We start from the raw sequence: 17,167 nt of genomic DNA on the forward strand, positions 1-17,167 counted from the left end.
GCCGCTGCTTTGCTGTGAGTGACGTAAAGGATGACGATTCAGCATACCGTGCATGCACATCGCGGCAATACTCGGCCATTTTCAAAACTTGGGTTATCGGTCTGGATTGGGCGATAGAGAAGCTTAGCCAGCGGTGGGTTTGGAAATAGTTTGATTTTGCGAATCGCATATCTACTAAACGCTAGGTACTTGAAATGAAATGTAAATTACAAAGTGATGTAAAATGTATTGATTTTTCGATTGCAAATAACTTTTTTTTTTAGGTTTAGTGCCGCTTTAATTATGCAGAATATTTTCTATAAAATACATATTCTGATAACGTGGATGATTATAAGCAAATAAAATATTTTCCATAAAATCTGCAATTTTTCTTTTCAGACCAATGATGCCTTAGGAGCCACCTGGAACTGGCTATACTTCATTCCTCTCATCATCATCGGATCCTTCTTTGTCCTTAACCTTGTCCTGGGAGTGCTGTCTGGGTAAGCATAATAGATTTGTACATTCCTGCACTCTCTGCTCATGTAGACCTGTTGATTAGATATGTGAAATTCGTTTCGGTTCGGTTCAGATTGATTCGTTTTTTATCGAATTTCGGTTCAGATCGATTCGAATTTGGCAAAATTTGAAAGAATTCGTTTTGGATTTATTCGGATTCGAATAAATTCGGCTGAATTTGGTTCGATTCGGTTCGGTTCCGAAATTCGGAATTTCGGTATGTGTTAGGTGGGATATGCTGTGTATTAGACTAGTATTATGTACTGTATATTAGGTGTAACCCATAGCAGAGTGATATAACCTAATATACTGTACAATACTAGTGTAATACACGGCCATCCGAATCTACCGAATAAAGTCAGTAGTTAAGAGCTTTATGGGCTAACGCCGGAATATAAAGCTCTTAACTACAGTGCTACAAAGTACACTAACACCCATAAACTACCTATGAACCCATGATGATTCAATCAGCCAATCAGATTGTCCTCGCATTCTATTGGCTGTTCCGATCAGCCAATAGAATGCAAGGTCAATCTGATTGGCTGATTGGATCAGCCAATCGGATTGAACTTCAATCTGATTGGCTGATTGAATCAGCCAATCAGATTTTTCCTACCTTAATTCCGATTGGCTGATAGAATCCTATCAGCCAATCGGAATTCAAGGGACGCCATCTTGGATGACGTCACTTAAAGGTACCATCATTTAGTCGTTGGATCAAGAAAGAAGAGGATGCTCCGCGTCGGATGTCTTCAGGATGCTGCTGCTCCACTCCGGATGGATGAAGTTAGAAGATGCCGCCTGGATGAAGACTTCTGATGGATGGAATACCTCTTCTTGCCCCGCTTGAATAAAGACTTCTGCCGGTCTGGATGTCCTCTTCTGCCCCATCGGATGAAGACTTCGGCCCGGCTTGGCTGAAGACGACTCAAGGTATGGAGATCTTCAGGGGGGTAGTGTTAGGTTTATTTAAGGGGGCTTTGGGTGGGTTAGAGTAGGGGTATGCAGGTTTTAAAGGTGGGTTTTAATGTTGGGGGGGTTGTATTTTTTTTTACAGGCAAAAGAGCTGATTACTTTGGGGCATGCACCGCAAAAAGCCCTTTTAAGGGCTGGTAAAAGAGCTGATTACTTTGTAATGTAGAATAGGGTAGGGACTTTTATTATTTTGTTTTTTTATTTTATTAGGGGGCTTAGATTAGGTGTAATTAGTTTAAAATTCTTGTAATTTTTTTTATTTTTTGTAATTTAGTGTTTGTTTTTTTTGTACCTTAGTTTAGTTTATTTAATTGTATTTAATTGTAGGTACTTGTAGTTAATTTATTTAATGATAGTGTAGTGTTAGGTTTAATTGTAACTTAGGTTAGGATTTATTTTACAGGTAATTTTGTAATTATTTTAACTAGGTTATTTAATTATAGTAAATTAATTTCGTTTTATTTAAATTATATTTAACTTAGGGGGTGTTAGGGTTAGACTTAGGTTTAGGGGTTAATAACTTTATTATAGTAGCGGCGATGTTGGGGGCGGGAGATTAGGGGTTAATAATTGTAGGTAGGCGGCGGCGATGTTAGGGAGGGCAGATTAGGGGTTAATACAATTTATTATAGTGTTTGCAAGGCGGGAGTGCGGCGGTTTAGGGGTTAATACATTTATTATCGTGGCGGCGATGTCCGGTCAGCAGATTAGGGGTTAATACTTGTAGTTAGGTTGCGGCGACGTTAGGGGGGCAGATTAGGGGTTAATGAAATTTATTATAGTGTTTGCGAGGCGGGAGTGCAGCAATTTAGGGGTTAATACATTTATTATAGTGACGGCGATGTCCGGTCGGCAGATTAGGGGTTAATACTTGTAGTTAGGTTGCGGCGACGTTGGGGGGGCAGATTAGGGGTTAATAAATATAATATAGGTGTCGGCGATGTTAGGGACAGCAGATTAGGGGTTCATAGCTATAATGTAGGTGGCAGCGGTGTCCAGTCGGCAGATTAGGGGTTAATGCTTGTAGTTAGGTTGCGGCGACGTGGGGGGGCAGATTAGGGGTTAATAAAATTTATTATAGTGTTTGCGAGGCGGCGGTTTAGGGGTTAATACATTTATTATAGTGGCGGCGAGGTCCGGTCGGCAGATTAGGGGTTAATACTTGTAGTTAGGTTGCGGCGATGCTGGGGGGGGCAGAATAGGGGTTAATAAGTATAATGTAGGAGTTGGCCATGTTGGGGGCAGCAGATTAGGGGTTAATAGTATAATGCAGGTGTCAGCGATAGCGTGGGCGGCAGATTAGGGGTTAATAAGTGTTAGATTAGGGGTGTTTAGACTCGGGGTTCATGTTAGGGTGTTAGGTGTAGACTTAGTGTTTCCCCATAGGAAACAATGGGGCTGCGTTAAGAGCTGAACGCTGCTTTTTTGCAGGTGTTAGGGTTTTTTTTCAGCCGAAACTGCCCCATTGTTTCCTATGGGGGAATGCCGAATTTACCGAGCTAATTCGGATTTATTCGGTAGATTCAGCAGCTAATTCGGATTCATTCAGTAGATTCGGCAGTATTTTAATTCGGAAATTCGAATCTATCCGAATCTCCGAATTTACCGAATTTTCCGAATTTCCGAATCAATCCGAAACGAATCGCACATGTCTACTGTTGATATTCTGATCCATTTGAATAGCTTTTCACATGATTTACGATATTTCAACATGACTTTGTGTTGAAAGAATTTGACAGCAATATTCTGATTGATTAGAGAACACTTTTCCAGGTTTGACATTTTGACGTTTTCAAAGGCAAGTAGTTCTACAGCTTTTTGGAAGTGTTAACGTACTTGCATATTTACATTTTGATAAAAAATATTATCAGGTGTAGTAAAAACTAAACATATAGCTTAGTTCAGTGCTCGATAAATCTGTTTAAAATTAAAGACCCAATAAGAAGGCCAGACAGTGGTATTTATATATATATATACATATATATATATATATATATATACATACATACAGTATATATATATGTACATATGTAATAGAGATGTGTAACCAAGATTTTTTTGTTTCGGACGAATTTTTCGTTCCGAATATTTAGTGACATTGCCAAATTAATTCCCCCTAATATTCAGTGGCTGCACTATTCGGTATTCGTTTCGTTAAACAAAACAAATACTTAATTTTTATTAAACATTTACATTAGTATTCTTTAAAACAAATGTAAATGTTTCAAAGCTACAGGTGAAAAGTTCACCTGTAGCTACAATACTTACCTTAATGTTCTCTGGGAATCATGGAGAGCACACTAAAGTATGTATTAACCCCTTCAAAAATAAAGTAAACTAATGAATACTGACAATTTTCGTCAATATTTTCTCGTTTTCTTTCATTTTCGTTAGTGTGTTTATTCGGATACTTGTTTAGTGAAAATGAACCGAAAATGTTGCGACAAATGTGCATTCATCTGAAAACGAATGCATTTCTCTAATATATATAGATAGAGATTAGGGGGTTAATTTTTTATGGTGCGGACAAACATGATCAGCTATAGCGAATCATGTCCGCCGCACATCGATAAATGCTGACAGCATACGCATTTATCATTGCACTAGCAGTTCTTGTGAACTGCTGGTGCAATACTGCCCCCTGCAGATTTGCAGCCAATCGGCCACTAGCAGGGTTTGTCAATCAACCCGATCGTATTCGATCGGGCTGATTGCTCTCTGCCACCTCAGAGGTGGCTGACGAGTTAAGGAGCAGCAGTCTTAGGACCCTTGCTTCTTAACTTCCGCTTCAAGTGGAACTGAAGCGGAGTGGGTCGGAAACAGCATCCGCTGCTTCATATATAGACCCGATATAAATATATATAAGGAGAATAACACAAACAGTTAGGAGATGAGGTAAAATTCCAGGAGCCAGGGGCTCTCAGCCTCCAGGGTTTGTCAAGCACTGACTTAGTTCATACTTTTCACATTTAAAACTGTTTCCCAACTAAATTGTTTATACTGACACGGTTGGGTTAGCGCAAATGAAGAATTGCTATCTTTAATGCGCATTATTGAAATATTACATATTAAAATTAAATATTAATAAAAATCATTCAAAATTATTGTACATACTGTAAAATATTCTAAATAATAGAATATATTTATGATTTTTACAGTACCTATACATTTTTTAATATGTTTTAATATTTTTTTTAATAGTTTCAATAACGTGCATTGAAGATAGCAATTCCTCATGTGCGCTAACCAGACTGCGTCAGTCCTAAGTTGTGAACCCTGATGAGCGTTATGCATATTTTACATTCCTATGTTCTTAACATAAAAAATAATGTACTTTTGATTATTAAGTATTTATTTCTATATATATAGCTGATACTAATGTAAAATACATATCTATAGGCATAGATATAAAGATATAGGTATATATAGATATATGTATAGAAATATGTATTTACAATAAAAAGTACATTGTTCTGCATGTGAAGAACATTTGAATGGGACATTTTCATAACTCGTGATGGGTTTACGTGCAAGTATAGATGTTAGTTTTTATTTAGTTTACGCTCTCTATTGACTTCTATGGGGAGAATACGTTAACGAGGTCACAATATTTTGTTAGCTAGTGTAGGGTTTCACTTGCATGCAAAACTTTTACTTTAATACTAGCGTAAACCGACATGCGCAAAAAGTTTCCGTCAGCAAAGTTAACACGCGAGTGGGAGCACAAAATATTGCCCCACTCGTAATCTAGCCCAACATTTTTTCTTATGCATTGTTAAACAGCATTGCATTGTACCTTCATTATTTAATTTTCCTGCTGTTTCTGTAATTTAATGTTATATTAATATAATGTAATGTTAGTGTTTCCACTACCCTCACAGAGGGTGGAGATTATTCTGTGGAATTCAGAGCCTTGATACTCCTACATAATGCACAGTGATTGGTTGATATTTGCAGGAACTTGTTTATATTTGTTCCTAATTGGCCACAGCAAAGGGAGTGAAATAAACAACATTTAAATTGAATGTAAACTTGAGCATAGTCGCTCAAGACATAGGAAAGAATTGTCAGGGTATCTGTAAATGTCAGTGGATAATACATATCTGAATAATAAGATAAAGTAAGTGTGCAATCTATCAAATATTAAGTTTGAGCATGCTTAATACCATTTGCTGGATACATTCTGTGTATTGCAAATCTGAGGTTCAGACATGAGATGCCTTGCTATTTACATATAAGGATTCAGCTTAAACCTTTCCTCCCCTCCCCACTTAATATTCTAAATTGTACCTTTGTTCAATACATTTGGTTCAGTTAGTAAAGGCAATTTATTTCAAAGAGATGTTCCCGATATGGCTTTGTTTGAAGCTTGATTTCCTGATCTTCCCTCTATGTAATAAAAGGTTATCAGGTAATGACCCCAAGTGGAGATATGCAGACGTAACGTCTGGGACTGAACTCTTTGAAGCTTAAGTATATGCAAGAGTTGATTATCTCCTGCTGATTGGGATACACATTCTCAGTGGAAAAGGCTGTTGGCTCAGATAAACAGCACATGATAAACTAGATCTCAGATAAAGAGATTCTGTCTAATCTTCATACACAGATCATACACAAATACACAGATCATAGTTGAAACATATGTGTATATATAAATATATATATATATATATATATATATATATATATATATATATATGTATCAATGTGATATATATGGAGAGAGAAAGAAATATCTCAGCAGTGCCTCCAGATAATATGTCAGTATATAGCAGGGTTATAATACAATTTATTTATTATTATTCTTTAAAACAAACCCCCAATAAAATGTATATACGAAACAATTGAAATTAATAATTATTCCTAAATTCTTTAGATTAGTTAAAATTTATGAACACATTGAATTATATTTATAGAAACCAGATTATGAATCAAATGATATACACTTATGCTGTTACAATATTCTATACAAAGATCATAAAAAAATATACCTTTACAATTTACCTTATTCACAATGAATCACAATAAAATACCCCCAAAAAATACCAGCGTATGAACCGTTAACTTAACAATGCTTAGTTAGACAATATAACAAAATACTTTAACATCCAATTGATATGCCAATTTATCTGAACTGAAATAACCTCTTATTTAACTATAATTAAGGCAAATTCTAAAATATATAGTTGCAAATATAAATTACTTAGCACTAAATATGACTAGTTTTAAACTACACAGGACTATGAACACAAGCTTAAAATACTAACGGCTAGATTTAGAGTTTTGTCGGTAAAGACCCGCGTAGCTAACGCAGCTTTTATTCCTACCGCTGCTTCCAAACAACGCTGGTATTTAGAGTTGTCTGAAGGGCTGCGTTAGGCTCCAAAAAGGGAGCGTTGAGCCGAATGAACCGCCACTTCAACCCTCAATACCAGCATTGCTTATGGTAGCGGTAAGATGGCAAAACGTGCTCATGCACTATTCCCCCATAGGAAACAATGGGGCAGTTTGGGCTGAAAAAAAACCTAACACCTGCAAAAAAGCAGCGTTAAGCTCCCAATGCAGCCCCATTGTTTCCTATGGGGAAACACACTCTAAGTCTGCACCTAACACCCTAACATGAACCCCGAGTCTAAACACCCCTAACCTTACACTTATTAACCCCTAATCTGCCGACCCCGCTATTGCTGACACCTGCAATACACAATTAACCCCTAATCTGCCGCTCCGGACACCGCCGCAACCTACATCATCCCTATGAACCCCTAATCTGCTGCCCCCAACATCGCAGACACCTACATAATATTTATTAACCCCTAATCTGCCCCCCCGAATGTCGCCGCCACCTAACTTCAAGTATTAACCCCTAATCTGCCGACCGGACCTCGCCGCTACTATAATAAATGTATTAACCCCTAAAGCTAAGTCTAACCCTAACCCTAACACCCCCCTAAATTAAATATAATTTTAATCTAACAAAATAAATTAACTCTTATTAACTAAAGTATTCCTATTTAAAACTAAATACTTACCTGTAAAATAAACCCTAATATAGCTACAATATAACGAATAATTATATTGTAGCTATTTTAGGATTTATATTTATTTTACAGGCAACTTTGTATTTATTTTAACTAGGTACAATAGCTATTAAATAGTTATTAACTATTTAATAGCTACCTAGTTATAATAATTATAAAAATTACCTGTAAAATAAATCCTAACCTAAGTTACAATTAAACCTAACACTACACTATCATTAAATTAATTAAATAAATTAGCTACCAATACCTACAATTAAATAAACTAAACTAAATTACAAAAAAAACAAACACTAAATTACAGAAAATAAAAAAAATATTACAAGAATTTTAAACTAATTACACCTAATCTAAATTACAAAGTAATCAGCTCTTTTACCAGCCCTTAAATGGGCTTTTTGTGGGGCATGCCCCAAAGTAATCAGCTCTTTTGCCTGTAAAAAAAAAATACAACCCCCCCAACATTAAAACCCACCACCCACATACCCCTACTCTAACCCCCCCAAACCCCCCTTAAATAAACCTAACACTACCCCCTTGAAGATCTCCCTACCTTGAGTCGTCTTCACCCAGCCAGGCCGAAGTCTTCATCCGATGGGGCAGAAGAGGACATCCAGACCGGCAGAAGTCTTCATCCTATCCGGGCAGAAGAGGACATCCGGACCGGCAGACATCTTCATCCAAGCGGCATCTTCTATCTTCATCCATCCAGAGCGGAGCGGAGCCATCTTCTTCCCAGCTGACGCGGATCCATCCTCTTCAACCGACGCCTACTCGCCGAATGAAGGTTCCTTTAAATGACGTCATCCAAGATGGCGTCCCTCGAATTCCGATTGGCTGATAGGATTCTATCAGCCAATCGAAATTAAGGTAGGAAAAATCTGATTGGCTGAATCAATCAGCCAATCAGATTCAAGTTTAATCAGATTGGCTGATCCAATCAGCCAATTAGATTGAGCTCGCATTCTATTGGCTGTTCCGATCAGATCTGATCGGAACAGCCAATAGAATGCGAGCTCAATCTGAGATCTGCATTATCTTTGTATATAATTATATATATATATATATAATTGTAACAGCATAAGTGTATATCATTTGATTCATAATCTGGTTTCTGTAAATATAATTCAATGTGTTCATACATTTTAACTAATCTAAAGAATTTAGGAATAATTATTAATTTCAATTGTTTTGTATATATATTTTATTGGGGGTTTGTTTTAAAGAATAATAATAAATAAATTGTATTATAACCCTGCTATATACTGACAGAATTTAAAAAATTAATGAGACTTTCATTCATGAAATGTGTAGGATATACTTATCTTCTGATATTTTCACCTTGTAATGCCAGAACGGTAAGTGCCATTCCTTCACCCGCCATATTTGTCAATTGTCTGCAATCCACTAGTCATAGTTCCCCCCCGGCGTGCCATTTGTGCAAAGGGGGGGAACAAGGATTAGTGGATTGCAGATGAGTCATCTGTCAATTAATTAACAAATATAGCAGCCGGAGGCACACCCCACCAGTCTCATATTTCATTGAGCAAAAATGTGAAGCTGCTGGACTCCATATAAGGTAGGAAGTTCCATGACGTCCTAACAGCGTTAAACCCAGTATTGCTAGGACGGCATGGAAAGTCCTAATGGCGTATAGAGGTTAAAAGAAAGCTATATTAGTGCAACTGGAGACCAAAAGTAAAGTGTTATAATAAAAGTACATTTGTACAGTATGTATCTGTATATTCATTTAGATATAAATAATTTCTACTGAGTAAAAAACAAATATTTTTTAACTATTTGGAGAAGACCTTTGGCTTAGTGCTCTTATGGTTAGAGCAGCTTTGAGTTAGCACTCAAACAAAAGCCACAACAGAGTTTTCCCCATAAAAGTTATGAGGTGAGGGGTTTGGAGCAGCTGCGCTATCCGACCTCCAGTGCTATCATTTTACTTTTAGCTTGTAATATGAGCACAAGAATAGGAGCGCTATTGATTTAACTTGAGCGGTGTTAGAGCTATTTTTGTGCTCCACTTGTAATCTGGACCATAATGCTTTGGGGAAGTCTGTTTATAGTTTACATTTTGGAAAGAAGCTCTGTTTACATATAACTGAAACAGACCTTTGTGCATATGAATCCAATAAGTGGTGCATATCAAGTTCCAAGCTTTATATTGCAGTAGATTTTTAGTGTGGCCCATTTTAACACCAAGATATATACAAATGAGTGCACATGGATATATATTTTATTTTCAAAGTTAATGGGTGTTGTTTTGGCTGAGAAGATGCTGTAATTTCTACCTGTTTAAAATGGGGGCCCCTCTAGGATGAAGGTAGTGCTGGAGGCGATTCCCAGTGGACTGCTGTTGTCATAGGGTCACATCCTTGGTCAGGGAGGTCACAGAGCGAGTCTTGTGTGCATGCGTTGTGCATTTCTTTAAGGCTGCTCTGGACATAACTAGGGTGTGGGGGCCTATGGCAGCAGAAAAGTATCGCAGAACTGCTCCTAACAAGGGTGTGGAGGTCTGTTTTGGAAGAAAAGGGGCCCTAGGTAGGGGCTGAAGGTGGGGCCAGTCTTCAACAATTTCCCAGTCCAACTCTAGATGTAGGTGATCACAGTGGAAATAGAGGAGGCCATTTCAGAGCCCTTGTCTCTGCCAAAGATATTAGAGACATGAAACATATCATTTGAGAGAGTAGTTCTCTTTTGAATGAGAGCTTTCATTCCTTTCCATTTGCAGGTGATATCCACAGAAAATAAGTAAGACCTGTATGTAAAGAGAAGATATTTACAGCTCTACTACGTTACTGCTATTAATAGTAGCTATGCATCTGAACATTACTAGACCAAGAAAAGGATTGATGAAATATAAACTTATACCAATAATTGATATTGTGTGATCCAACTGAAAGATATATACTTGGTTTGATTTTTATTTTTATTTTATAATCTGAAAATGTTTACCCAAATGTTGATCTGGAGTTGAGACTCTCTCTATTAGTGTGCAGATTATCTGAAAGTGAGTCATTATACAGCTAGGGATCTATATAGAAAGTTTTATAAAATAAAATTAGACCTACAAATACATCAATAATGTATTCATATACTTTCAAACCATGTCTTCATAAGTTCACATCACAGAGAGTTTTGAATAAACCTTCACGGCATGCAATTCTTCTATTTTTGTACAGGAAAAAGTTATTGCTTGTTCTACTTGATTTTGCAGAAGAACATAAAAGCTTTTTATTTAAAAAAAATGTGAGTCCATAATTTTAAGCATCAAAAAAGAAACTGCGAATATGTAGAATTCTTAGCAATCAAGAATAATGAGACTAAAACAATTACCCCTCCCCATGTGCATCGTATTTGAAACTCAGAAATCACATTGAGTTTTGTAAGCCTAGACAGCATTTAATCTGTGTGTAGGTTGTGGTCTCGGTCTGTACTTATGCATAACCCTTTATCACTGTATGTGGTTGGAGAATGCTGTGTGTTGCTTGTATTGCATTAAATAATATTGAATCCGCGCTTGCTAGAAATATATGGATGTGGATACAGTTAACCTCTTCATGCCGGGGAGGCAAGTTCTTAGATTGGAACGAATTGTGTCTGTATGTGTGTGTGCACATCATAGTGATTGGTGTGTGTGCACGTCATGGTGATAGCTCTGTAAGTCTGTATGTGTGTGTGCTTGTCAAGGTGATTTGTGTGTGTGTCTTTATGTGTGTGTGCACGTCATAGTGATTGGTGAGTATGTGTGTCTGTATGTGTGTGTGCACATCATGGTGATTGCTGTGTATGTCGGTATGTGTGTGTGCTTATCAGAGTGATTGTGTGTGTGTCTTTATGTATGTGTGCATGTCATGGTGATTGGTGAGTATGTGTGCCTGTATGTGTGTGTGCACATCATGGTGATTGCTGTGTATGTCGGTATGTGTGTGTGCTTATCAGAGTGATTGTGTGTGTGTCTTTATGTATGTGTGCATGTCATGGTGATTGGTGTGTGTCTGTATGTGTGTGTGCATGTCATGGTGATTGTGTGTGTGTGTCTGCATGGTGTTTGTTGTGTGTCTGTATGTGTGTGTGTGTGCATCATAGTGATTGGTGTGTGTGTGTGTATGTGTGTGTGCATGTCATGGTGATTGCTGTGTATGTCTGTATGTGTGTGTGCTTGTCAGGGTGATTTGTGTGTGTGTCTTTATGTGTATGTGCTTGTCATAGTGATTGGTGTGTGTGTCTGTATGTGTGTGTGCATGTCATAGCGAATGAGTGTGTGTGTCTGTATGTATGTATGTGTGCATGTCATGGTGATTGTGTGTGTGTGTCTGTATGTATATGTGCATGTCATGGTGATTGCTGTGTATGTCTGTATGTGTTTGTGCACGTCAGGGTGATTCGTGTGTGTGTCTGTATATGTGTGTGATGATTTGTGTGTGTGTGTATGTGTCTGTATATGTGTGTGCTTGTCAGGGTAATTTGTGTGTGTGTGTCTGTGTGTGTGCTTGTCAGGGTTATTTGTGCGTGTGTGCTTGTCAGGGTGATTGTTGTGTGTGTGTGTCGGTATGTGTGTTTGCACGTAAGGGTGATTTTTGTGTGTTTGTCTTAGTCTGTGTGTGTGCTTGTCTGGGTAATTTGTGTGTACGTGTGTGTGTGTGTATGTATGTGTCTGTATGTGTGTATGTGTCTGTATGTGTGTGTATGTGTGTCTGTATGTGTGTATGTGTCTGTATGTGTGTGTGTGTCTGTATGTGTGTCTGTGTGTGTATGTGTCTGTATGTGTGTGTGTCTGTATATCTGTATGTGTGTGTGTCTGTATGTGTGTGTATGTGTCTGTATGTGTGTTTGTGTGTGTATGTGTGTCTGTATGTGTGTGTATGTGTGTATGTGTCTGTATGTGTATGTGTGTGTGTGTGTGTGTCTGTGTGTATGTGTCTGTATGTGTGTGTGTGTCTGTGTGTGTATGTGTCTGTATGTGTGTGTGTCTGTATATGTGTGTGTGTCTGTATATCTGTATATGTGTCTATGTGTGCTTGTCAGGGTGATTGCTGTGTATGTGTTTATGTGATTCATCCACATGTTATCTGCAGACTTTGCTCTGTAAAATAGCTGCTCCTTCCTATACGGTGCAGGGAAGAAGAATCCCTCATTCCAAGCATGGAACTGCAGCACTCAAAGTAAAACATAAAATGCAAACAGACGAGGCAGTGACTCAAATAATATGTTTGTTTTTGCATTCAGCATAATATGAAATATGCAAAGAGAGGGAACTTGAGAGCAATAGTATTTCCCGCTGAGAACCTATACTTTGACTTATTGGACTCATACAGAAAATAACAAATATAGGGGAAGAAAGCAGTACTATCCCAAGCAAAGCTTAAATAAGTTTAACCCTTTATGAACAATCAATATACAATGTACCAATAGTGACCTCCCAAGTTAGCTAATAGAATTACAACCACACTCACACAACAATTACCAAACAAGATGTCCAAGGTGAATAAAACTCTCAATGTAGTGAGAGTCGTGTGCACTTTACATATCCTATAACTTTCCTGTAGTTTAATTACAATCATACCTATATTTGCACACTCTGGGGCCAATTTATCAAATGTCTCTCTGACATGATCCGCTCAGAGGATCATGTTCGACAGACATCGCTGTCAGCATTTAACATTACACAAGCAGTTCTAGTGAACTGCTTGTGCAATGGCGCCCCCTGCAGATTGGCCGCTAGCAGGCGGTGTCAATCAACCAGATCGTATTCGATCGGGCGGATTGATGTCTGCAGCCTCAGAGCAGGCGACCAGTTAAGGAGCAGCGGTCTTAGGATAAATCGGCCCCTCTGTCTAGCTTCCCTATTTCACAACGTTTTCCAAAAAAAGGCTGAGGACAATACAATTATTCAGACTATAAATGGGCACACTCCACACTTCGTTGCCACAGAGGAAAAACTGATGGTGTAGCTCTTCCATCTCTATCTCTCCTCTAGGGTGAGCTCAAATTCTCTCTAATGGCTCAAACGAAGAAGGGAAAGCCGAGTCCCTTTACTTAAACACACACATTGGGCTAATTTTCATTCAAGTGAATTTGCAAATCTTGCTATATTCTTGCGTATTCGATCAGGTTGAATTGCGGCAATGTCTGTCCGCCTCCTCAGAGCAGGCGGACAGGTTACGGAGCAGCGTTCTTTAGACCGCTGCTCCATAACTTGTGTTTCTGGAGAGCCTGAAGGCTCGCCAGAAACACGGGCCCTCAAGCTTCATACAGAGCTTGATAAATGGGCCCCTAAGTCGTCATTTACAAAAAAACTGTGTTAAAGGGAAACTAAACCCAATTTTTTTCTTTAAAGATTCAGATAGAACAGCAATTTTAAGCAACTTTCTAATTTACTCCTATTATAAATTTCTCTTTGTTCTCTTGGTATTTTTATTTGAAAAAGCAGGGATGTACGCTTATGAGACAGCCCATTTTTGCTTCAGCACCCTGGATAGCTATTGGTGAATGCATTTAGCCTCAAGAAGGAGTCAGAAAGGACAAGCATCTGGGTGCACTGAAATATTACTCTTCAGCCCCCCTCTCTTAAAACCCGTGAGCAGTAAAGTGCGTGCTACAGATTGGGCTTTCAAGAAAAGATGGGGCATGTGTGCCACTTGAGGTTGCTCTTTTCTGCGGTAAGCAGCACTCCTTTACACCATCGCAGCGCAGACAGAGAACTGTAGGTGGCCTGCAGGGCTGTTACAGAGCCAGGTAACTGTCATTGGAGGAGTACAGAGCTAAGCACGGGAACTGGCCTTCAAATGTTCTTCACCCTATGCTCACCCCTTTGCATTTACTTTCACCTTGTAATACAAGCAGAATTCAATTGCACGCTTACAACCTCGAAAACTACTCATAGACAGTGACATGCTCCCCTTTCGCCAGTGAAAAAAAACAGGCACAAGAAAATGCATTTTTCAAAAATCAAAAACTTTTATATAAGTTATATGAAAGCTTTGCTTTTACAAGAAGGTTTATGTCTGACTGTTATTCATTAGTATATATTGTATAGTTTAGTATTTCTGTGGATATTTTCGTATATATATATATATATATATATATATATACACAGTTTATAACATTATTAACACAACACAGAAAGTTTTGTTTTGTAATTTTCCCTATGGGCTTTGCACTCAGGCTTGTCTGGGGTTAACTGCCGGAGTCACTGAAAGCTGTGCAGCTGGCTGTGAGTACCGGTGAGCACCCAGGGTTGTGGGTTTTGCAGGGCAATGGGATGTGTACCCAGTCTGGTTTCAGAGTGCAGTCCATTTCCATGTTTTGTATGTGTCTATGGAAATTACAAAGGGCCTGTGTCCCCTTGTTTGTATCTCAGTGTGTGTGGTTGAAGGCATAGGTTAGGGACCCAGGGTGGGATGAAGAAACCTTGACATGTTCCTGGGCCTATCATTATTTGGCCAAATGCTGTAACTAACTCTTCCATTTTGCTTTAAACGAAGCTGTATGTTTGCAAGAGAGTGCCATACGTTCTATGTGTTGTGTTAATAATTTTTTTTTGTAATTTTCCCTATGGACTTTTTCACACAGGCTTGTCTGGGACAAATGCCTGAGTCCCTGAAAGCTGTGCACCTGTCTGTGAGTGCTGGTGAACACCCAGGGCTGTGAGCTTTGCAGGGTGATAGGATGTGTACACAATCCAGTTTGGTAGTACAGTCCATGTCTATGTGTGTGTATATATATATATATATATATATATATATATTTGTTGCTTTGGCTTCTACAAGGAGGATTATTAAGTGTCTGACTGTTATACATTAGTATATATTATATGTCTGTGTGTCATATAATATTATAGTGGGCTAGTATCTCCAACTTGTTCATCTCGGTAGGATACAGTTGACTTGGTTTCCATGGCAGCAGCAAAAGCTCTAGGATGTGTAAACAGCTTGATCTTTTGTACTGCATAGTGAGATTTTGGGTGGGGGAATAAGAGTTCAGTATGGTAGGGAGGAATTAGGATCCTTAATCTGGGAGAACAGTGTAATTTATCCCTGAAAAGATGCAAAAATCAAACAGAATTGATATACAGTGTGATAAAGTCTTGCTCACTGAGGGGTGGGGGATTAAGACTACTGTCTTTTTGTCTCCTAAGAACTAATGGTGCATTACAGTGATTTGTGTAAATGCAGACTCATTTAAAATGTATGTATATCGATGCAGTGTTTTCTCTGCAGTTTATACATTCAGACTACTGCTTGCAGCTCACATACTGTAATACTTAAAGGGACAGTCTAAGCAAAAAAAGTTATTGTTTTAAAAGATAGATAATCCCTTTATTACTCATTCCCCAGTTTTGCATAACCAACACAGTTATATTAATACACTTTTTACCTCTGTGATTACCTTGTATCTAAGCATCTTTTGACAGCCCCTTGATCACAACTTTTTATTTATTATCTATTGACTTGCATTTAAGCGAATTAGTAACTCCCCAGGCATGAGCACAGTGTTATCTATATGGCTCACATGAACTAGCAGTCTCATGTTGTGAAAAGCTAATAAAAAGTATGTGATAAGAGGCTGTCTCTAGTGGCTTAGAAACAGGCAGACTTTTAGAGGTTTAAATGTTATAAAGTATATTTATATAACAATGTTGGTTTTGCAAAGCTGGGGAATGGATAGTAAAGGCGTTATCTATCTTTTTAAACATTAACAATTTTAGTGTAGACCGTCCCATAACATTTTATTTCCCTCAGCCTATCATAATGCAACACAGAAAAGTATTGCAAATCTCTTTTAAAAGTTTAGTTTTATGTTTTTTTATATGTTGTCATCTATTACATGTTACCAAAACTACTTATTAGTATTAAAAAGTTATGTGCAGATATTTATACAGTAGTTCTCAAACAGAAATACATAATTTCCACCGAAACATGTAAAAAATATGTTTGCTAGTACATACTAGAGATGTACATTAGTTTCATCACGAATGCAGATTAGTGATCAAAATTGGATAGTCGTTTAGTTTTAGTGAGATGAATATCAAATTAATGCACCAAAGGAAATTAAAGAAAATTAATAAATACTGACGGAAATGGTCAGTATTAATTTGTTTCATTTTTTAAGGGGTTAATACTTTCCTTAACGTGCTCTAGAGAGTGTGCTAACCCAATCCTCTTCTTTCCTGAGCCCCAGCCGTGCTAACAGGACGGTTAGCGCACTCGGCTCCCAGGACTTGCGCTAAATAAGGGCACTGGGAACTGAGAGCGTTAAGCTTGCTCTCCAGATTGCATTGAGGTAAGTATTGTAGAAACAGGTGAACTTTTCACTGCCGATTTTTTAACTGTCAGGCGGACAGGATCTGCTGTTGCAGATCATGTACTCCCGACATCGCTAAATGCTGACAACATAAGCTGTCGGCATTTAACATTGCACAAGCATTTCTAGTAAACTGCCTGTGCAATTCCACCCCCTGCACATTCGCGGCCAATCGCCCGCTAGCAGAGGTTGTCAATCAACCCGATCGTATCTGATCGAGATGATTGCTGTCCCCCGCATCAGAGGGGTCAGACGAGTTAAAGTAAAGGTAAAGTTTTGTGTCTTTGAAAAGCCCACTTCATTCTTCAATATCATTACAATGCAGTCACTAACTTTTT

General features: G+C 38.1%; 1 protein-coding gene across 1 annotated transcript in view; it reads left to right on the forward strand.

Moving 5' to 3' along the window:
* The window catches only part of CACNA1E (calcium voltage-gated channel subunit alpha1 E), a 519,663-nt gene that overhangs the window by 340,847 nt on the left and 161,649 nt on the right, over window positions 1-17,167 (forward strand). The window contains exon 7 of the mRNA XM_053693950.1: window positions 379-482. Coding sequence (XP_053549925.1) covers window positions 379-482 — 104 coding nt within the window. The remainder of the gene's footprint in view (window positions 1-378; window positions 483-17,167) is intronic.

This window comes from Bombina bombina, chromosome 10, assembly GCF_027579735.1.
Source record: "Bombina bombina isolate aBomBom1 chromosome 10, aBomBom1.pri, whole genome shotgun sequence".
Classification (NCBI taxonomy): domain Eukaryota; kingdom Metazoa; phylum Chordata; class Amphibia; order Anura; family Bombinatoridae; genus Bombina; species Bombina bombina.